The sequence below is a fragment of the Coptis chinensis genome, chromosome 5, assembly GCF_015680905.1.
Source record: "Coptis chinensis isolate HL-2020 chromosome 5, ASM1568090v1, whole genome shotgun sequence".
NCBI lineage: Eukaryota > Viridiplantae > Streptophyta > Magnoliopsida > Ranunculales > Ranunculaceae > Coptis > Coptis chinensis.
The window spans coordinates 15,733,992-15,757,542 of record NC_141460.1 but is presented as its reverse complement, the minus strand read 5'-3'; the positions used below and the strand labels follow the sequence as shown (position 1 = coordinate 15,757,542).

General features: G+C 38.7%; 1 protein-coding gene across 1 annotated transcript; it reads right to left on the bottom strand.

Annotated features, from left to right (window-relative positions):
- Window positions 1-9,525: 9,525 nt before the first annotated feature.
- On the bottom strand, window positions 9,526-23,223 carry LOC147496862 (SAP domain-containing protein). Its single transcript, XM_086559704.1, has 6 exons — window positions 22,900-23,223; window positions 22,684-22,729; window positions 21,148-21,277; window positions 20,762-20,841; window positions 10,558-10,661; window positions 9,526-9,803 (listed from the first exon to the last, which is right to left on the bottom strand). Exons 1-6 carry the CDS (start codon window positions 22,996-22,998, stop codon window positions 9,753-9,755), a joined length of 510 nt encoding a protein of 169 aa, XP_086415830.1. The 5' UTR covers window positions 22,999-23,223; the 3' UTR covers window positions 9,526-9,752.
- Between the last annotated feature and the right edge of the window lie 328 nt (window positions 23,224-23,551).

The window sequence follows — 23,551 nt, the reverse complement described above, 5'->3', positions numbered from 1 at the left end:
TTTTTGCAAGTGATTAGAGATGATATGTATGGTGCCTATTTATAGAGAAATTTAGCTATAAAATAAAACGTTTTTAAGTTCTAAACAATTAATATTGTGAACATTCTTGATAAATATATACCATGATCTCTGGATTCCAAAGTTACTTAAAATTAGATAATTCTATTTCATGCTTCACTCGTATCCTGCGAATCATGCTTTGATACTATATGTTTCGGATGATTCCACGGTGGAATAATTTGGTCAATAGTTTGCATTATATATCTTATGCCTTGCAAATCGGGTACCTTATTTTTGTCCAATATATAATAGTGAAAAACAGAGGCCACGATACTGAAGCTGGGAAATTCTTCGACAGTGTTTCCTAAGATCATGATACATATTCATTTTCCAGAATTCAGAATTATCTTTTAGTCTAATAAACATAATCATATTCAAGTCTTTGATATTCTTTTACAACTAGAGGATGTCATAAATTTTATACACTAGCATGGGCCATGACAACTGATTAACTAAGCTAATCACATATTCACATCACATGTATTCGTTATTTGAACTTTAATTGGTATAATTAATAGTTACAGACTAATTCTTAATCCATATTTTGTAAGTTTTATGATCTTCCGTGTATCTCGCTTCCAGGTAACAGCTTGAGTGCTTGACCACAACTTACATGTTCCATGCAATACTATTCTAGAAACTGAAGAAATCAGACCCAGTCAAGAGAATTAGTAGTAGGCAGTGGACGAGGGAAATCGAGGACAGCAGGTTATGCATATGGGTCAAGTTCACAAAATTCCCTAAGCAACTAAGGAGTGCAAATTAAAGGGCGTAAGTAAGATGACTAAGATTGCAAGCACACTTTATGGACAAAAATACTGAAGATTAGTTGATTCTTTCCTTTGCAAGGATGTGCGTGGAGCTTCCACATCCTCTGCATATTTGAACATAACAAGCCCCACTAAAATTGCTACTTTGGAGTAGGAATATCTATGGAAGCCTTTGATTTTTTTTTTTGAAACATTTAGGGGTTAGGCCGACCCGAACCTGCAATCAAACATTCATTTAACTCTTTGATACAAGGTGCCTTTAGCATCTTCCTCTACTATTACATTCAAATCTTTCATAAGAGGTGGAGTGCTAAAGGAAGTAGAGTGAGAACTAGATACATTTGATAGAACCTGATGTTCGTTCCTAGATCCCAATCTTGCTAGAAGGTCTGCCGCCCTATTCATTTCTCTGAAGACATGGGATATTTTGACAATGTCAAACTGAGCCATCAATTTCTTAATGGAGCTTAGGATGTCAAGGGCGTATACCAAGGGCAACACTCATTTTCGCTTATGATTTGGACTGCTCTAAGGGAGTCAGATTCCACCATCATTTTTGTACAGTTCATAAAATGCCCTACCATCAGGCCAAACTCGATACCTTTCAATTCTTGCACTATAACAGATCGACTTTTTACAGTTCCTGTAAAGATTAGGATTACTGTACCTTCATGATTTCTTAAGGTACCTCCATACCCTTCACCTTTTGGTGTAACTAAGCCATCTGCATTTACTTTAATCGTACCTTCAGGTGGGGTGGTCCACTTGCAGATGATAGGAGTGCGTTGCTGAATTTGAATTTGCATACCTAGAGCAGTAAGCATATGATTGGTTTCTGGAAATTCATCAGCTTTCTTTATCTGTCTTAGAAAATAGAGAAGCATTCTCTTCCTGATATCATTTCCCACTGCTGAAGCTGAGTGCTCTTTTTGCTTGAATCTTCAACTGTTCCGCTCATTCCATAATCCATATATGGCTGCACAAGTCATGGCTCTGGTAATGTCGCTAGCAGTTGTGTTGGTTCTCGTTCTACGCAAGATCGTATACCATTCACTTGTGGATGCTTGGACAGAGGGGTAGAAACCTAGTGCTTTCTTGATATATGACCATACTTCTTTTGAATAGGGGCAGTTGAAGAATAAGTGCTTAGAGTTTTCCGGGCCGGAATTGCAGAGGCAGCACTTTGAATGATTAATAATCTTCCTTTGCATGAGTCTATCTTGAGTGGAGAGACAACCTGCAAATAACTGCCATGCGACAAATGAGTGATTTGGTATGTTTAGCTTTCCCCAGACTAACTTGTACCATTTGACTTTTTCCCTCATCCTCCTTAATGCTACATAAGCTAACTTGGTGGTGAATTTGCCAGAACTGGTTTTAGTCCACACTACTAAGTCTTGGTCGAGATTGGTTCTGATTTCAGTGTTTAAAATGCTCTCCTTCAGGGCTCCATCAGGTAAGTTGTGAACTAGTGCATTCCATCTCCCATTAGTGATAAGGTGACTTACTGTAGCATCATCAGGTAGATGTAGGGAAGCTTGAGCTTGCACATTTAAGAGAAGGGGCTAGTCTTGTAACCAAGGGTCATGCCAAAGCTTTGTTGCTTCACCATTGACAATCAAATGCTTGATGAATTTTCTGGCAATCTTTCTGGCCTTGAGAATGTTCCTCCAAACCCATGAGCTGTCATTGGGTATCTTCATGGTCCAGAAATTTTTATTCTTGATTTGGTATTCCTAGATCCATTTGGTCCACAGAGTATCTTCTTTACTTGCGACTTTGAAAATCAAGCCGCAGTATGTAGCTTTGTTCCATACTCTTGGGTCAATAATCAACAAGTCACCTTCCTCTTTGCTCAGTCTTAGAGTCTCATGGCTTGCCTTGTGCATCTTCCTTTCCATAGTAGCTCCAATCCATAGGAATCTATTACTGAGCTTCGCAACTTTATCTAGGATGCCAACTGGGAGGATGAAGGTTCTGGCCCAATAAATATGAAAAGAGGATAGAATAGATTGGATGAGATGTAACCTTCCTGCATAGGTTAGTGATCTATTCTTCCAATTAGTCATTCTATTGGTGATCATCTCAAGCAGAGGCAGGCAGTCCTTGGTACCAATTCTTGAAGAGGAGAGAGGCAGCCCCAAGTATTTTATTGGTGGGGTTACAAGATTGACATTCAGAATATGAGCAAGAGCTTGACTATCATCTTGTGACATGCTGCTGCCTGTGAGCATAGATGTCTTCATGGTGTTAACTTGCAGGCCAGTGAGGGAAGTGAAAGATTTTAATACTTCCTTGATAGCCAAAATGGACCTTGCTTCTCCTTTACAAAAGAGGAGAACATCATCTGCAAAGTTAAGATGTGTAAATTTTAGCCTGCTGCACTTTGAGTGAGGTGAGAAGTGCTTGTTGCTGAACCCTAGCTTAAGAAGTCCTCCCAAGATTTCCATAACCATCACAAACAAGTCAGGGGACAGTGGATCTCCTTGCCTCAACCCCCTTTTACCTTCAAAGTATCTTTGTGGAGTTCCATTAATAAGGATTGAGAAGGATGGAGTGGTGTAGCACATACATATATAGCCATGTAATGAATCTTGGTGGAAACTTGAATCTTCTGAGCACCTTGACCAGTGTATCCCAACTCACAGTATCAAAAGCTTTCTGAAGACCAACTTTTATAGTGCATCTCTGAGCTCCATGCTTTCTTGTATATCCTCTGAGTATCTCATGGGCTAGTAAAAGGTTGTCTTGAATGTTTCTTCCAGGGATGAATGCTGACTGGTTCATGCGTATCCATTGTGCAATGTGGGGCTTTAACCTGTTACTAAGAATCTTGGCAATATATTTATAAGTCACATTACAGCATGTTATAGGCATATATTCATCGACTCTTGAAACAACAGGCTTTTTTGGGATTAAGCATAGAAAGGTAGAGTTAGTTCCTTTATGAATCTTATTAAAAGCAAAAACAGATTTAATTGCTCTAATAAAATCACCTCCCACTGTGTTCCAGGTTGTTTTGAAGAAGAAAGCATTATATCCATCTGGTCCTGGTGCTTTTGAGTCCTCCACAGAAAATAAAGCCTCTTTGATTTCTGATGATGTGACTTCCTCGATCAGTTTTGCAGTTGTGAGGTTGTCCACCACACTACACATTGGGAGTTCATCTAACAGTTTTTCTTGGCAGGTGATAGGGGAGGAAGAGCCTATCAAATCTTTATAGTACTTGATGAAAGTGTCTGCCACTTCAGCTTGCCCCTCCTTTTTTGTTCCATTTTGATCATGAACAGACCAAATAATATTTCTATTCTTCTTCTCTCTGATGGCATGGTGGAAGAAGGCATTTCCCTTATCACTATAATCGAGCCATTCATTATCAGATCTTTGCTTCAAGTCCATGTATTCCATCTCTATGAAGTTGCATAGTTCTTCTCTTGCTATTTTTTCTTCACTGCATAGGAGAGGGTTCTGTGGATTGCGTTGCATTTCTTTTTGGATTCTGACAAGCTTTTCTCTTGCTACTTCTGTTCTGATATGGATATCTAATAAGTATGCTCTAGCCCAACCCCTTAATTTAGATTTGAGAGTCTTGAGCTTATATACTAGAACATAGAGGGGGCAGCCCACTACTTCAACTTCCCAGACTTGCTGTACCACTGCTTTGAAGTCTTTGTGGAGAGACCAATAATTTGAAAATCTGAAGGGGTAGCACCCTCTCTCATGGTCAAGCAGGTGGATGAGCATAGGAGAGTGATCCGAGATGCCTCGAGTGAGGAATTCAGCAGAAGAGTTTGAGAAGAGGGTAGACCAGCTGGCGTTCACTAAGATTCGATCAATTTTGGACCATTTCCTATTTACACCATCTCCCTAGTTGGTTCAGGTGAAGAAGCAACCTGAGGCTTTGAGATCATATAGTCCCGTGTCTGCAAGACATTCTGCAAAAGGTGTTGTTTCTCTTGCTAACACTGGTTCTCCTACTCTTTCATGAGATAGTAGAACATTATTAAAGTCGCCTAGTACACACCATGGACCAATAATGCTTTGATGTAGATTGCTCAAGTCCATCCATAGGCATAGTTGGTCGTGTGGACTGTTGCTAGCATATACTAAGGTAAGGTGAGCACTTAGAGAGTTTTGGTGAAAAGTCACCTGGCAGTGCAAAAACGGAGCAGTTTCGTGAAGCTTTGTAACCTTCATATAGTTGTTATCCCATAGTAGCCATATCCTTCCATTAGGATTGCTTGCATAGTTATTCATAAACCCCCATTCTGATATGCATAACCCACTGATCTGTGCACTCTTCACTTCCTTTACTTTGGTTTCTAATAGTCCCAAAAAACATAGTTTATTCTCCCTGATGAACTTGTTTATTTCTTTAGCTTTTTTGAGGTCATTAAGGCCTCTTATGTTCCAAGTACAGAGCTTGGTCATCATGCTAAAGGATTGGTTATGTACCTTGACCCCTTGGGTCTGCCTCTAATCTTTTTCTGAGTTATAGGAGCTGGCGAAGTAGTCATAGGAGCTGGTGAAGTAGCCGCTTCTTCTGCTACTCTTTTCTAGGCTCTTGTTTTGACTTTGAGTACTACTTCTCTCATAGTCTCATGATCATGGAAGTAACCTATTGGCTCCCCTTCAGAGATGTCATCTTCTAGTTCTTCTTCACTATCAGCTAGGAGTTAAAAAGAGTTGTACTCCTGGAGATATTGTTCCTTTTCGTTTAACTTCCTTAAGTTCAGAGCATCATCAGTTCTGCCCGTTTTTGGGGATGGGAGGAAGCTTTGAATAGGCAAGAGCTGTTCGGCTGGCCTAGTGGCCAGATCATTTCCTACTGAATGACATCTTTCAGAGTTCAATGGGTCTAGAGAACTATTTTCATCACATTCAGCATATTGTGATCCTTCTTCAGTGGATGTATCTTCTTCAACTTCCACCTCTTCATTGATTGTTGCATTGATTGTTTCTGTGACTTTCTCCTTTGTATTTAAGTTATCCTTTACTCTCCATACTTGTTTGGGTTTTGCTGGGCAACTGTTGGCTTTATGCCCATAAAGCTTGCAGTTTGAACATGATACTGGGATCCAAGGGTATTCCAATTGGAGATCTATAACTTTTTCTCCCATTTTGACTGGATAGAGGTTTTGAAAGAGTAGTTTACAGGAACTACTACACAGATTTTAGCAAAAGATAACCGAGTTCTGGCCCGAGTAGCTTCATCCATGTTCAGGGGTTCACCAATCAGACTTGCTACATACCCCAACCCTTCATCAGTCCAGAGTTCCTTTGGGATCCATTAGTTTAACCTAGATTGGTAGACTAGAGATTTTGTTTCGCTGCGCTTCCATTTTTGGAGACCATTGCCTCACCACAAACAGTCGACCGACAATAAAGATAGGGTCAGCTTCTAAAACTTGTTTCCTATCTTCATCCACATTAAACTTGAAGTAGAAAAGTTGTTTGTCAGTAGAGATGGAATAGCTGCCCTTAATCTTCCATTGCTTAGCAAGAGAGTCACGAACTAGGGGAAAAGGCAGTCTCTTTTCTACAAAGAACCCCACGACATATTCACTCCATGAAGAGATACCCTTATTCAGAATATCCGTTGGGATTTCAGCAATGCCATCAACAGAATTTGTTACAAACTTTTTCAAGCTTGTATTTCTTGTTCTAGTACTTCCACTAAACAGAGAGCTCCAAGAAAGAGGAGCCGCTGCGCTGTTCGAGGCCATGGGGGAAGGAGAAGAGGAAGACGGTTGGGCCATGGAAGGATTTACTAGCCCAACTTTCCAGAACTCACACTGTTGAACAATGGAGGATTTTACCTGAAATGGTTGGGGGTTTGAGGCTGAGGAGGATCATCCAATTTTTAGCCCCTACTAAGGTGTTCGAGGCCATGGGGGAAGGAGAAGAGGAAGACGGTTGGGCCATGGAAGGATTTACTAGCCCAACTTTCCAGAACTCACACTGTTGAACAATGGAGGATTTTACCTGAAATGGTTGGGGGTTTGAGGCTGAGGAGGATCATCCAATTTTTAGCCCCTACTAAGGTTACAAGCTAGAGTTACCAAGCTCGGCAAATTTAATTTTTAGCCTTTGATTTAATTTGCCGAATGCAAGATTTTTGGCCATGCTATATTGCGATGGCCATTGTAAACCAACATCATAGTACAAACATTGAAGGCCGAGTGGGGGGCAGCTGAAAGAAAATGGCAGAGGAAGCAATCCTTTTAGATAGTTAAGGAAAAGGAGCATGATGATGGAAATATTGAAGACTCTCAAAGGATTCAACAATGCCAATGTGAAGGCAATTTCCCCTTCGCAACACTCAAAGCAATAGTAAACATATTTGTACAATTGTTTCACGTACTAGTGAGGCAAAAAAAAAACCTAAATCAGCTAACTAGATATGCTATATATCTTATCCACTGTTAGAGTGGAACTGGATAATGGCTCCACCACCATGAACTCCGAGGGCTAGGAAGCAAACCAGCCTATTATAGCTTAGGTGCAATTGTGCAAAGGAGAGTAACTCTCAAGTAAAACAGAGGAAACCATGGCTTGCTATCGATTGTCACAACTCACCCGAAGGGATGCATGACCAAAATTATTGCATTGTTGAATGTTTGAGCAAGAGTGACAATGTAATGACTGAACCTTTGAAATAGTGTTGGTGTGTACATGACTAAACTAGGTCGATCTCCTAATGAATTGGATGAGCATGTAAAGGAGATTACTCATTTCTTTTGCGACACAGAATAAAGAACGGTCTTTAGAGATGGCAATCATGCACTGTCAATAATGATCAGAAAGAGTTTACAGGCCAAGGTTAATCAAAAAGGATTCCTGCAAACGACAACATCCAAAACAATGGTAAGTCCAAGCGACAAAATCATGGTAAGGGCCATGTGTTTGTGCGTGGTCCAAACTGCAAAGAATGACGGATCATATCTAGCTTAGATGGAAGATGCAATTCCTATGTTGGTATTGCTTGATCATTATGTATAGTTAGACCATGTACTCTTGTACTTTTCCATTCTTTCTGGTAATATTTTCCTGTTTAGCTAGCAAAATAGAAATATAAAAAAAACATAATGTGTATATATAAATTGAAGTAAAAATGCCAAAATGATCAATCTTTTTTTTTTTTTTCTTTTGATTTTGCTATGCAAAAAAATAGATAAGTTGCTAGTAGTTAATATGTTAAAAGAAGACAAAAGAAATTCCTAAATGAAATCATGTGATGAGAATATAAGAACAAATGGGGCTAATGCGTTTATTTTTCATTAACGTTTCTTTGAGCATCTTTTTAACAATCGTAGATTTATAGGGGTTTGGATCTTTACATACCAAACCCTAAAGTCTCAAAATATTAAATACATCCCAAGCTGTCATAGAAGCAGAAATCGACACAGCTTCAAAAGTGTCAACACCCTCGTCGAACTACTCTAATGACACTCACCCAGGACTCCTCACCCAGCTATTCACTCCTCTTTGGAAGCTCCGGTTACCTATCAAAGTATCAATGCTCAATGTGTTAGCACCATGCTTATACATATACCAAGGCATTTCAGTCTAGCCTCTACATCGCCCATTCTAGAACCTTGGACCTTGGGGCTTGGGATTGGCTCTTATACCAGATGTTAAGCAACCCAGTGAACCAACCAAGACACCTCAAAAGCTTGAAATGACAACTGTAAGAGAGAGAGAGATAGGTTCCGCCTTCCACGAACTTTATTAAAGTGAGCATTATTGACGGCTCAGGTCCAGACTAGACTGTGGGGTAGTATATACAAAAATAGCAGAGGGCAGGTTTTGGGAGCTCTATTCAACGGCCTGCAGCCAACAAGGTAACAACAAGCTAGGAAGCCCGACTGTTGGGTGGTATTGTAGTAGCTAAAGAGTTGGTACAACTTGGCGGAGGAATCGGGCTCGACATCTGTGGTGCGTGCCTTTTAAAACTTGTATACGAGTATGCAAACCGTGCTACGCATCGGTGTTTTTTCAAATCTTTAAACCTCTGGCTCTAACATCTCTATGATAGTATGATTTTTTGAATTCTAGTTATAATCTAAAAAATAATATAAAAACATTAGGAGGGATTAAAAATAATTTGAGTGACGTGAATGAGGTTTTCTAAATTATTTTAAATAATATGAAGCTAATTCTAATTTCAATAAAATAAGAGAGTTTTTGGTAAATTGTTTAAAAACGAGGGAGCTGATTAGAATAATTAAAGGAGGTGGTTCTAAAATCATAAAATAAAGAGATTATAAATACACAGTTTGGTTGAGAAATTTTCCTCCTAAAGATCCGGCTATCATATAGTGTAGAGATGCAATGGATCACGATGTGCAGGTGGTTGATGGAGCAATGAAGTCTCTCAACCATGTAGCCGATTACATCTACATGAAAAAGGTTGATCTCTCAGCACATCACGTGAGTAACTTGTCAGCCACGGCACAACTTTGGGATTAGACATCTGGCAGACATCTCTGGCTAGCCCTCCACTGTTATATGGAGGGCCCCCGAGCTAAATGTCTTCGATACATAAATACGTAGCTAACGTATACTTGTGGGAGTCATATGGACTACGGACCTAGCAGTCTATCCCTCTATCACATGGCTAACCTAACTTCTGCAATTTTCCTTTATTTTCTCTCTTTCAAATTCCAACACAACATTGGGAAGAAACGAGACAGACGAGAAATCTACATTGTACAAATGTGAAATACATGTCATACAGATGCAGGACTTGAAGCCCATATTTTTCTTCCCCACTTCTTTCCTCAAAATTTGATTACATCAGCAGTCTACCAAAATGAAAGGTTTTCAATCCCTTCACTATCTCAAAATTTGATCCAATGGGAACTTCTCAGGAGTTGGATGTATACAGACAATTACGGGGCTGATTTCTTCCCCTTGGAACTATGCTTCACTATCTACCTTGTCACCTCTAAGACGCGCAATCAGTTCATCCTGCACGTGTACCATTGTATCAGTAATCACTCACCATATAATTCGACAAAAAATGGGTAAGATGGAATGATGCAGCTGTTATGTGAACATAAAATGTAAAATCAGGAAAATACAATCTAAACTCTGAAGGACCTAGAAAAGGCCACTAAATAGCCAAACCATAAAGAAAAACCAATTCTACCAACCATGGTAGACTGATTGTGTAATGTTCAAGCCCACAAGTCAGATTCCTATTTTCCAACTATACAATTCCTCTTTATTTTTTCCCTCACTGAAATATGACTCAGTGCTAAAATGTTTATTACTGTCAGCACATATCAATTTATCCACAAGCTGTCTTGCCACACTTCCTGTCGAAAGTTTCTTACCAGTATATAACTCACATCCCTGGCCATGCCTTTATCTTAACCAAGTAAAATTAATATTCCAATTTATTACATGATATATATGGAATTAGCATTTCCAGTAGGTTTTTATTATGATCGAATGATGCTGTTGGAGCATTTCTACGACTTTACGAGTAAAGAATACAATTCATGTTACTGGAATTTTACATCAGTCATTCTTGAAATATGTTATTAGTTGATTGGGTATATTGGGTATACATATCAGGTTTGCAAAGATCCAAATATCTTTGTAGCCATTTCTGACACTGAACAAATTTTTGTCTTTGTTACATAGTCAACCTTGCAATTTACTTGAGCACATATTCTCTTCCAAAGTGCCAGGACACATACAAAGCATGGAAATTTACCTTCTTTCCTTTGGTTGGAAGACCTCTCTCCTTGAGAACTGCACGCAGCTTCTCTACAGTCAACCCCTGATAGTCCTTGTCAGATGCACGACTGCTTGACCCCTCTACAAAACCACGAAAAAAATAAATCAAACTCAATCAACGTAGTAATATGGTCTCCTCACCGGGTTAAAATGGGAAAAAAAAGTGTTATCAGTTAAAAGAAATAAATGAAAGCACAAATAATCCAATACCAAGTATAACAAAGAAACAAATAGAAGATAAACTCAACGTAATTCATCTCTCAAACATTCTTAAAACCTAAGAAAACTTGTATGTAAAAGTAACAAAAACAAAAAATACGGGAATGGATCACTAACTAACGCAAGAGAACTGCAAACATATATATCAGCTCATTTCAATATATGTATCCTTGTCAACTTGTGTTTAAATTTGTGATTTTTGTCAACGGTCTATATTTTTTCAGTTTTTTTAACACATTTGACTAGGTTAGAGATATCGGAATGAGCTGATTTTTGGTGGATGTGATCAACATGGTAGGGGGATCATCCCCACCAAAAATTCACCATTAAGTCATTATAGAAGCACACTTTTTGGTAGGCTCTTAGACAGACATCCATTAAACGAACTTAGAAGAAACAAAGGAGTTACATATTTCTTGTCATATTTGTAAAATACTGCATCCCACGTTTCCAAAGATTAAAGACTCTCTCCTAGTTACATTCTCCTGTTTCTCTCTAAGAGCGCCACTGTATATAAATACATAAATACACATACAGTATATATATTAAAGAGCATGTGCGATAACGGAATATAATGACTATAAAATGGTTTTGACAGCTTTTATTTAGATAATAACATCATTTTACCAATTAAACTATTTTGTATTCTTCTTTCCTTTCCAATTTGTGTAATTTTCTGTATCCAGTGTAAACAACTCAGCTTTCACAATACATACCTATTTATAAATGAGTCAGGAGATATGCCAAACTCTGAACATCTATATGTACAAGTAACATATGGACTAACAAGAGAGCACCATTTGATCATTGTAAAACCGGCCTTGCATAGTTTCTTTCCTCCTCATCCCACTATAAACATCATCAAATAACAACCATAGGTAGCTCTATCTTTATTATTTCTCTCCAATCACAAACACGACAACATAGATTCTCCTTTAGAAGGCAAGGCAATTGGACAGTAACATAAAATAGAACTTGGAGTATCGGACAAAAGGTGAGGTGATAAACCTTGGACCTACAGCCACCTAATCTGACATTTGCAAGAGCACTAGCCATCAACAGATACTAAATCACAAACTCGTGAAGTCAATTAATTGGTCCTGGGACTATATTCCAACTACATAATTAAGGATCTTACATCAACACCCAAAACATTAGCCAAAGCTAATTTGCCAGGACCAAAAGACGGAAAATCAATCTGTTTATTATTTGGTGGTCCATAGACACCGGTCACCAATCTGGACCCATTATCCCCCACTAAGTTGCACAAAATAGAAACCCAAAAGGAGCCCACAATATTGTAAATAATCTCTACTTTCTCATTGTCCCAAAGGACACAGACCCCACCCCTAGACCTAACTGAGGGAAGCTCGACCCACCCTAACTCCTGAATACCCCAAATCTGCCTTGCAACAACATGTGAAAAACATAAGAGTTTTGTCTCTTGTAGGATAACAATGCTGGGTTTTTCTTTCCTAATCACCTCTTTGATCCCCAGAAGTTCTTTCTTTTTACCCAAACCCCTCACGTTCCAAGACAAAATCTTGTGATTCATTTGGAAACCGATATCTTCCCACTCCTACTGCTACCCGCCTCGACCTCATCACCATAGTTAACAGATGATGCAAGTCTGAGTAACTCCCTAGGCAACCTATTACTAACAGACTCTCCCCTCTTGGAAAGACCCTTACCTTTACTATCCTTGTTCAAATTGGACTTAGCTGGGAATGAAGTAGCCGCAGCAAAAATCGACCTAAGAAGGTCTTGAGCGGCCTGATTTCTTCTCTCACCAGTCAGACCCACAATCTTGAGCTGTTGAACTTGTCTTCAAAAATATCTTTGTTCCTTTCAAAGCAAAATGACCCATGTAATAGCATGGAATATGGTTTATCGAAAAAAGAATTAGTATGGAATATAACGTTCCTGAAGAAATACCCAGTTGGCAAGAGTGCCCCGAGGAGTAAAAGTCATAAGAACAATTAGCCCTTGAGGAAAAACAGGTTGACATTGCAAAGAGATCAAGAACCAATTCCAAATACTTCTAGCCACCTTGCAGTCTAAAAAAACAGATACTGGGTAGAATCTTCCTCTTTAGTACACATCAAACAACGGTTGATCATGATTTGTCCCATTCCCCCAAGATTATCTGTAGTTAGCATTCTGCCCCATAATAAAGCCCAAACAGAAAACCCAACTTTGGATGGTACATGAGAATTCCAAACCTTCTTATATGCGAAGGGGAAGTTTGGAATTTCCAGTTGTTGCGCGTCCAAAACTCTCGATTCTCGTACATATTATTGAGAGTAGAAGGCAGATCACCGCCAGCCCATAATCTTCTATCTTGCTCCTCATTAAACTTTAACGAGGAAATTAAGCAAAAAAATCAGTCGCTTGTTGTATCTCACTATCAAAAAAGTTCCTTTGAAAAATTGAAATTCCTCGGCTGAATTCCATCATGCCAGATGACATGTTACTGGACAGTCCCCATTTTATAGCACGAATTCCATAAATGATAGGAAACAAAGGTTTGAGAGGAACACTTGAGCACCATTTGTCCTCCCAAAAATACACCCTTGAACCATCACCAACTTTATAATTAATTTCGTTGGCAGCCAACTCCATGTTGTTCTGTAGTCCACATCTGTAAGTGCTTATAACATTCTTAGAATACCACCCAAGAAACTCAACACCATATCAATCCTAATTACCCTCTTCCATAGTCCTTGATCAGCAAAAAACCAAATCCATTTGCAAAGGAGAGATATGCTGACCTCCCTAATGCGCCTAAAACCCAGGCCCCCTAATTTTTTGGGCATTCACCATTTCTCCCAAGAGATAAGATGATATCAACGTGCATCATTTGGGCCCCCTATGGAAAATCCCTCGCGATCTTTTCAATTTCATTTTCCACACTTACAGTAATCGTAAAAAGTGACAGGAATAAATAGGTAGACTTGAGAGAATGGATTTGATGAGACTGATTACTCCTCCTTTTGATAGGTATTTGCGCTTCCAAATAGCAAGCCTTTTCCTGAAACTCTAAACCACTGGCACCTACACAGTCTTCGATTTAAAAGGAACAGTTAAAGGAAGGCCTAGATAATTGCATACTGTTCAGTAAATCTGGGATACTGTCGACTCCATAAATTAGGCTATTTGTGAAGTTTAGATGAAGACCAGCGACCGCTACGAACCAGAATAATATATCCTTAATACTCTAGTATGTTCAATACTTGCATCAAGAAACAATAAAATATCATCTGCATATTGCAGAATAGGGATTGGAGCACTATTTTATAAGACCCCCTATCTTGTGCCTTCACTACCATTCTGGTTAAAGCTTCAACAACCATCACAAGAAGTTGAGGGGAGAGAGGATCCCCCTGAGTTAATCCTTTGTAACTAGTGGAAAAAATCAAAACACAAACTGGAGTGCCATTGATCATTACCGAAAAATGAGTAGTCAAAAGGCACGTCTTGATCTAGCTTCTCCATTTAGGACCGAAACCGTATTGCATAAGAAGGCAATCAAGGAATGTCAAACTAATATTATCAAAGCCTTGTAAAATGGATCATATACATGAAGCCAGGAATACCAGACCGTCCGTGAATTTATGAGCTCATTAGCAATAAGTACATGGTCTTGAATCTGCCGTCCTATTGATGACCCCTGATAATCACTCACCAGCATGTAATAGCCTTCTTGAGCCGGATTGTCAATGCTTTTTGACAATCTTATAAACCCCTCCCAAAAGGATCAGCCGAAAATCAGCCAAGTTAGAAGCCCCTTTGCTACTTGAGTGATAAAGGTATTATTATGTTGCCGATTCAGGAAAGAATTGTCTTGTAACTCCTTGACTATCTCCTTGATGTGCCCTTTTATAAAAGACAGCATCGTTTATAGATTACAATCGTGAAACCGTCCGGCCCAGGTGATTTTTCTCCAGCCGGACTCGAGAGCTGCCTTTATTTCTTCCTCTTCGAAGCTCTCTTTATCCACTGCGCAAGTTCTTCATCAATTGAATTGAAATTAATCCCATCCAGAGTAGGTCTCACTTTAACTTGTTCTTTATACAGTTTGGAGTAGAAATTTACAGCACAATTTCTAATAATATTCTGGTCGTTAGTCCATTCACCTCTAATTCGTAGTTTAGAAATACAATTGCCGTGGTATCTTGCAATTGCAATTCCGTGCAAAAATCTAGTACATCTTTCGCCATCTTTAGCCCACTTTATCTTGGCTCTACTAAAGCAGTAATCTTCTTCCAAATTGAGGTGATCATCCAATTTCATAAGTGTTTCATTCTTCACATCCATTTCAGCTGAAGTTATGTTCTTCCTTCGTTTCAAGCTTTTTTAACACCCGCTGATATTGTTTATTTTAACATCATAAAGGACAAAAGTAGTCTTATTCCACTCAACTATCTTACATTTAAGGTACCGCAGTTTTTTTCTTAACACAAAACCACGCTTTCCACTCGCCAAAAGCTGATTCCACCATTCCTCCATCAATGAAATCAGATCCTGCTTTTCTAACCACATGAGCTCGAATTTAAAACGCTTCAAACAACCCCCAAATTGTAATTTCTGTACTAATATCATCCTATGATCTGATAGATGGAATCCCAAAGCTGTCTCAGCATGATAATCGAAGTGTTCAACCCAGGAAGATGAAGCGAAGAACCGATCCAATCTGCTCATTCAAGGCCTCAAATGATTGTTAGAATAAGTGAATTGAGCTCCCTCCGAAGTAAAGTCCATTAAACATAAATTGTCAATAAACTCATTAAATTTCTTTGTATCTCTATTGAGTCTGCAACCCCCTCTCTTTTCATCCGAGTATCTGACTATGTTAAAGTTGACGGCTAGGCACCAAGAGAGTTCCCATAAAAGTACCCGCATCACCTAATTCAGGCCAGAATTGTTCTTTATCTGCACAAACCACCGGCCGATAGATGCTTGAGAAATCCCACTTGGAACCAGAGCTCATACCTTTAAAAAGAAAAGAAAGAGTGAAAGCACCCTGCACTGTATCGTCCATAATCAGCCTGTCAGTGTCCCCTATCGCAATCTGACCTCCTGATCTACCAAATGAGGGTAAACAAGCCCATGAGTGTGGCTTTCTACCCCAAAGGTGTATAATGAATCTCTCTCACACATTCTCCCTCATAATTTCTTGCAATGCAACTGCCATTTGTCTAAAGTTGTGTATGTACATTGCAATGTTCGAGCTTTATCTTTAGACCCAGATCCCCCCTCATATTGCAAGTCAAAATGTTAGAAGACATTGGAAACTGAACTTTCCCTTTCCACCAACTCTGGCCTCTGTTGAAGCACCCGTTCTACTGCTTTCTTATTTATTTCTTGCAGCATTTCGGCTGCACCTTTGCAACCATTGCCCATGGAGACCCCCAGGTCTCTCCCAATGAGAATCACCTTTGTATTGACCCAATCTTCTAGACTTTGTGAATCAGGCACTCCAGAGATGCTAGATGAGGCATCTCGAAAGAAATTCTCTTGAATCTTCTTTAATAAAACCAATTTATCAACCTCATCCCTCTTGCTCTCCAACCTTCCCCAATAATTCCTGATTCTTTCTTCCTGTCCTCAGTTTCTTTGGCCTCTTCCAAAACTGCTTCTAGTCGATCCACCTGACCCCAGTTCTTCTCATGAAGCTTGTAAACATATTTATCCTTCCACCCTTTCTGTTGTTTCTACAAATTAACTTCCTCAACAAACAACCGCCTGCCTCTTTACTGTGCTGCCTCTATTTGGACTTATAACCTAATCTCGACCCCCAAGTCTCTCCCAATGAGAATCACCTTTGTATTGACCCAATCTTCTAGACTTTGTGAATCAGGCACTCCAGAGATGCTAGTTGAGGCATCTCGAAAGAAATTCTCTTGAATCTTCTTTAATAAAACCAATTTATCAACCTTATCCCTCTTGCTCTCCAACCTTCCCCAATAATTCCTGATTCTTTCTTCCTGTCCTTAGTCTCTTTGGCCTCTTCCAAAACTGCTTCTAGTCGATCCACCTGACCCCAGTTCTTCTCATGAAACTTGTAAACATATTTATCCTTCCACCCTTTCTGTTGTTTCTACAAATTAACTTCCTCAACAAACAACCGCCTGCCTCTTTACTGTGCTATCTCTATTTGGACTTATAACCTAATCTCGACCCCCCCCCCAGGTCTCTCCCAATGAGAATCACCTTTGTATTGACCCAATCTTCTAGACTTTGTGAATCAGGCACTCCAGAGATGCTAGTTGAGGCATCTCAAAAGAAATTCTCTTGAATCTTCTTTAATAAAACCAATTTATCAACCTCATCCCTCTTGCTCTCCAACCTTCTCCAATAATTCCTAATTCTTTCTTCCTGCCCTCAGTCTCTTTGGCCTCTTCCAAAACTGCTTCTAGTCGATCCACCTGACCCCAGTTCTTCTCATGAAGCTTGTAAACATATTTATCCTTCCACCCTTTCTGTTGTTTCTACAAATTAACTTCCTTAACAAACAACCGCCTGCCTCTTTACTACTATCTTTGCCTATTTTGGACTTATAACCTAATCTCGACCCCCTGTGTCTCTCCCAATGAGAATCACCTTTGTATTGACCCAATTTTCTAGACTTTGTGAATCAGGCACTCCAGAGATGCTAGTTGAGGCATCTCGAAAGAAATTCTCTTGAATCTTCTTTAATAAAACCAATTTATCAACCTCATCCCTCTTGCTCTCCAACCTTCCCCAATAATTCCTGATTCTTTCTTCCTGTCCTCAGTCTCTTTGGCCTCTTCCAAAACTGCTTCTAGTCGATCCACCTGACCCCAGTTCTTCTTATGAAACTTGTAAACATATTTATCCTTCCACAATTTCTGTTGTTTCTACAAATTAACTTCCTCAACAAACAACCGCCTGCCTCTTTACTGTGCTGCCTCTATTTGGACTTATAACCTAATCTCGACCCCCCCAGGTCTCTCCCAATGAGAATCACCTTTGTATTGACCCAATCTTCTAGACTTTGTGAATCAGGCACTCCAGAGATGCTAGTTGAGGCATCTCGAAAGAAATTCTCTTGAATCTTCTTTAATAAAACCAATTTATCAACCTCATCTCTCTTGCTCTCCAACTTTCCCCAATAATTCCTGATTCTTTCTTCCTGTCCTCAGTCGCTTTGGCCTCTTCCAAAACTACTTCTAGTCGATCCACCTGACCCCAGTTCTTCTCATGAAGCTTGTAAACATATTTATCCTTCCACCCTTTCTGTTGTTTCTACAAATTAACTTCCTCAACAAACAACCGCATGCCTCTATTTGGACTTATAACCTAATCTCGACCCACCCCCCCCACAACCTTAGTGTTCTTAAGAAGGGCCATCTTAGATGTGCTCTTGGAACTAATGCCAGTTAAATGAGCCATTTCAATTGGGCAACCAATAGGTGTATTCAGTTTATCTTCACCAATTCGACAAAACATCCTGGAACAAACCCTTATTTGAAATTTGAAACTAAAGTAGCCCTCTCCTGGCCTCGCACCACCTACCTCCTCACCGGCTTCAATCTGCCGTGTGTGCTGTCTCCCGTCCACCCATCACCTACAACCGTCACCTAAGAAGCACTGACACGGACACAAGGGTCGTGTCCGAAATGATGATACCAACACAAAAATACGAAACATTTTGTAAACTACAATAGGATACGTTGAGGACAAGAAAATAAAATAACATGTAGTAATATTGATACATAGCTAAGTTACATTGACACGGATAGGTGTGTCCGTGTCCAACACAGATACGAACACGGCGATATACCAAACGTTGAGGTAAATCACATACAAAATGTGTCCGACATAGACACTTGGATACGCATCCGACACAAATATTTTTCAAAATATGGTGTGTCCATGTAACCTAGATACATAGGGGAAAAAATTATATTTTGATCGCTTTCTTATGAGACTTCAACTTATATATAAGGCAACCAAAAAAAAACAATATATATAAATAAAACACACAACCACAAGTCCACCACTATGCCTACGTGCAATCAAATTATAACAAGATCGCTCATAAAAAAAAAATGACAATTTTCATTGTCTATACTCCATATATCTCACAACTCATAGTAAAGGACCCAAAAGCATTTCCAGTTGTCTATTACTTGTAATCAATCTACCACTAAGTGTCTCTAAATTTCATTAACTGACCCTTAGTGGGGGTGTAGGAATGAAGAAAGGCCTCTGATTTCCATATAAAGTACACGCCGTGGGTAAATACCTTAAATGTCCAGTGTGCCTAGATTCATAAAGTACTAGGTCATATAATAAATCTGACTCAGTATTTGAGTGTCAAGGTGACCAAATGTTGGACACAGTATCCGACAAGACACGTGGCTATGTTGAACATTTTCGAGCTTTCTTGGCTGTTACATCTCGGCTAACGGAAAAACCGAGCAAACTGACCAAACCAAATTGAGCATTTTCAGTTGTTTTTCTCCTATAAGCGGTTTGGTACAGTTTGGAACCCAACTTCAAGTTAACTATAAAACTATAGTTTTTTAACATATAGATCTTAGGATCTATCTTTGACCGTTGGATCATTATATACAACCTAAGTCACACTCACACGGATACATGTGTCGTTGTCCAACATGGATACAGAGTGTCTGACACCAGACCTATATGAAGTAGGACACAGGGGCACAACTAATTAAAAATAATCTTATTACTATTCTTTAGTTACACAACTATTCTTGGCCTCAAGACCTTACAAGTTACAAGCACCTCCTTACGAATAAATAATTATGAAAATGGTTGTAACTATGCTAATAGATTATTTTCGTAGCCTTTTAGGTCATAGAAGATGGTTGTAACTATGAAAATGGTTGTAACTATTCCCACTAGCCGTTTCCTTCCTATCTCTCACCTCCTCCATCATCCACTTACTCTTTCTTCCCATTGTTTTTTCTTCTTCTTCCTTAGTTCTCTTACCTTTCCCCAAGACAAAGAAGAAGGCTACTTCTCTTCTTCCTCTTTCTATGTTGTATCTCATTTTAAATACATTCAAGCCAAACTAAATGGAAACAAGTTTGATACAGTTAATAGGCAAAGTCCATCTTTATGAACAATTCAAACAAAGTGTCATCACCAAAATGTGATGGATTTAAACATAAGTTGCAAATATGTGTATTTTTTCTTGAACTTTTTTCAATTTAGTCTTCAACTGTGGAAGGAAGATATGAATAGTTGATTACCATCAGATCTAAAGTAGATTTTACTATGTCGGAGATTTTCTAGAGCTGTGTTGCTATTGCTATTTGGTAATACTAGAACAAAAAGTGTTGGTATTTCATCACCGAGTAAAGTTAAATGTAGCTCTCCAATAGCATGATTCCCTAAAAAGTAATAACTAAGAAGGAACCCATCATTTCAATTTAAAAGGTCAAATGCACAAGTAATAGCAGATTAATCGTTTCATAACCACAAAAATGAACTCAATCAACATTAGCCGCCTTAGACGTCCTGCAGTTGACAAGTCATTATATCATTTAAGGTGCGTAATCTAACATGAAATGAGAAGACCTCGAGATTACACAAAATTATCTGACCAGACCTGTAGCTTAACACTATATAGCTGATACCACTTTATACACATACCACATTAAACTGAGAACTATGTGATATTAAAGAGGAAGAAAAGGAGGTAAAGATGTATGTAAGACTTCATAAGTTATGAATGCTTTTTTTTTTTTTGATAAGTTATAAATGCAGGTGAAGGATCTGCGTAACCCTCTACTTTATTCATAGTTAAATTACACGCACGCACACCCACCCACACACACATACACATAAATAGAGATTAAATAAAAACCAATGATGTCAAGGTTACAAAGTCTGAGCAGAGGTATCAGTTATGTCAATGACATCCTTCCGCTACCCAACTAATAACTACAATTATTAAAAATTACCTTGTCGAGAGTTACGAGAGTTTGATGTAATGTTGGCTCTCTTCGCTGAAACCCTTCCATCTGCAGGTCTTTCAGCAGCTCTGAGAGACAAGGAGAAAAAAGGGATATGAAGATTAATAACGAAACGACCAAGAAATAGCAACTAAAAAGTTGCACATAATAAGAAGACAACAATAAATAGCCTTTCTTCTACCCAGCTACTTAAAGCAGTCCTTGTCATGAAAATAACATAGGAATAGGAGGAAGATGATCAAGCATGCAAAGTTTAAATATATACTGATAACAGTAAGTTTATGAACATGCATAACAGTGGGTGAAAAGATAGTCCAGATGCATTAATACTCCTAGGCTGATAAAATGATATACAGAAGGAATAAATACATTACCTCTTGCCTTTTGCACTATCGGGAGTAGCTTTACCCTTCACACCCTTTGGGCTGGAATCACCCCTTCTATTTTTCTGCTTGAGAGCTCTAATCAATATGTTCATTTGGTCTGTCTTTATTAATTGCTCCTCTGCATATACAGATAAGAGCAAATGTTATTTTCCACTCTAATAGTTAGGCTAAAAGTTCCAGATCCAGATAGCCTAGGTAAAAGTACTGCTCAAGATTATTTAATTAGAGCAATAGGCCTAAAACATAGCTGGAAATGCTTGACAAAATATTAAAAGTAGCTGCCGCACTAGAGCTAAAAGAACTCTTAGCACCCTATGCACAAAGTGAGAGGCAAAGTGCGTATGAGAAAAGCAAGGATAACTGACTTAAAAGTACAAAATACTCTGTATTAACCAGTAACAGCAGAACTGATCATTTTATTCATCTGCATCACAAACAACCTTTATATATCACGCACCATGATGTCTATAAGTGGTACTGGTTTGTGTGTGTGTGTGTGTATGAACAATTACACGTTCCAGATCCAGCTACACTAAGTAAAAACACTGCTCTCCTAAAGGAAGAAAGTCAAAATCGAAGCACTTGGATTAACCATAGCCCAGATGGTCGAAGAAAATATTGATGTATTGTAAAGGGTGAGGAATTGGGTTCAAGTACAGTTTATCCTAAAGTTCCTAGAAACATAGATTGGAGGAACACAATATAAACTGGAAGGAATAGGAATCAATGTCATGGAGCCCCAAAGAAGGTAGAGTTGTTTATTTATACTGTAAGTAACTCATCACATAACAGGCAGGCTGATAGGTATTTTAGAGATATCAAAGGGTTGTAGGTATAGTGTAGAGCACTCAGTATATTCCAGGCAATACTCTAAATAATGCTAAAGATTGAATTCAGAAATAGAAATTGGAAAATGGGAATTAGAACTCACCACAGGGAATATGAAAGTAAAAAGAAGTCCACCTAGCCTACGCTAACCTGGTTCTCAAAACTTCACAGAAAAGCAACAGCACCTTAAATGGAAAGTACCAAAAAGGCTATCGCAATGACACTTTTCTAGCACATAGGAGATGGAACCGACTAGTTTACTGAAAGTTCTGTCCAGCTTATTTCGTTGTTGTTTGTGGTTATTGTTTTTGTTGTTGGTGGTGGTAATTAGTCCTTCAGGGTAAAGACCTTCAAGTTGAAGCAACCTATCACACCAATACAACAAAATTCTATGTTACATGGACACACCATATTTTTTGAAAAATAATCCGTGTCGGATACATATTATACGTGAAATACCTCAATTTTTTTTATATTTCGCTGTGTCGAGTGTCAATGTAACTTAGGTCAAAATTAGGTTCCAATCCATCACAACAATAATAACCTTGTCTTCTTCTTCTTAAATCATTAGAAAACTTAAACAACAATGACTCTGGATGTAATTAGACAAGGGTCTGACCAATCACATAATTCAAAACAGACAAGTTTATATTCTAAAAATGTAATCTTTTTAGGAAGTTGAGAGCATAAAATGACCTGGAGGTGATGTGTCACGATCACAAACATACACACGCATACCACCCTGCAAAAAAAAATTATAATCTTTATTCATTCATTTACCAGAAGCATTTTAATTCTAAGTAAACAAACAAATTTAACTTTTTTTTATTTGATTTTTTTTGAAGTTAGTTAAGTTAGTTAGTTTGTAATAATGATTAGGAAGTATGATAAGGTAAGTGAGAGAGGGAGTACCGGATTGGAAGAAGAGGAGAGAATAGTGGAAGAAGTGAAGAGGCCACGTGACGGAAGATTGGTTAAATATTTCGACGCTCCTCCACCTCCCCCCGACATTTTGATTCGACTCAATTTTCCAAGGCGGCGAACTTTCGTTTTGTTTATGCACAGCTGGCAATTCAACAACACCTGAACATTATATTACTGGAACAAAGTCATGTCTTAAAAACTCGTTCCTTCGTTCGTTCGTTCGTTCTATATGCTTGTGCGGGTTTAGAACGACTAATTGTGGGAATGTGTTATTTCTCTCGTGCTAAATTGCACTATTGTTTTTATTTTTTATTTTTTTGTGAGGGAGTCGACCCGCCCACAAAATTACAAACTCGATCACAACTCAACAACTATGGACCGTGCTAAAACAGGTCTAGACAAAAACAGGTCTAGACAAAAATACGGAGGGGCATCTACCTCTAAAAGTTAAATTATGGCGACAAAGTTTAGGGTCAGCATTTCCAATGTAAGTGAAAATAATTCCCCTCCCCGCACTTATTCACTTTCTTTTTACCGTTTTGGTGAAAAACAAAATAAAGCTGTGCAATGCAAAAATAAATAAAATGTCTCAGACGGGATGTTAGATTCCGTCTGAAGATTTTTGATTGAGACGGAATAT

Excerpts from the sequence above, each read along its gene's own strand:
- LOC147496862 (XM_086559704.1), bottom strand. The coding sequence starts at position 22,998 with ATGTCGGGGGGAGGTGGAGGAGCGTCGAAATATTTAACCAATCTTCCG. Across the intron at positions 10,662-20,761 it reads CTCTCGTAACTCTCGACAAG|AGGGGTCAAGCAGTCGTGCA; the intron begins GTAATTTTTAAT and ends GTGGTTTTGTAG. Across the intron at positions 9,804-10,557 it reads TTCCAACCAAAGGAAAGAAG|GATGAACTGATTGCGCGTCT; the intron begins GTAAATTTCCAT and ends GTACACGTGCAG.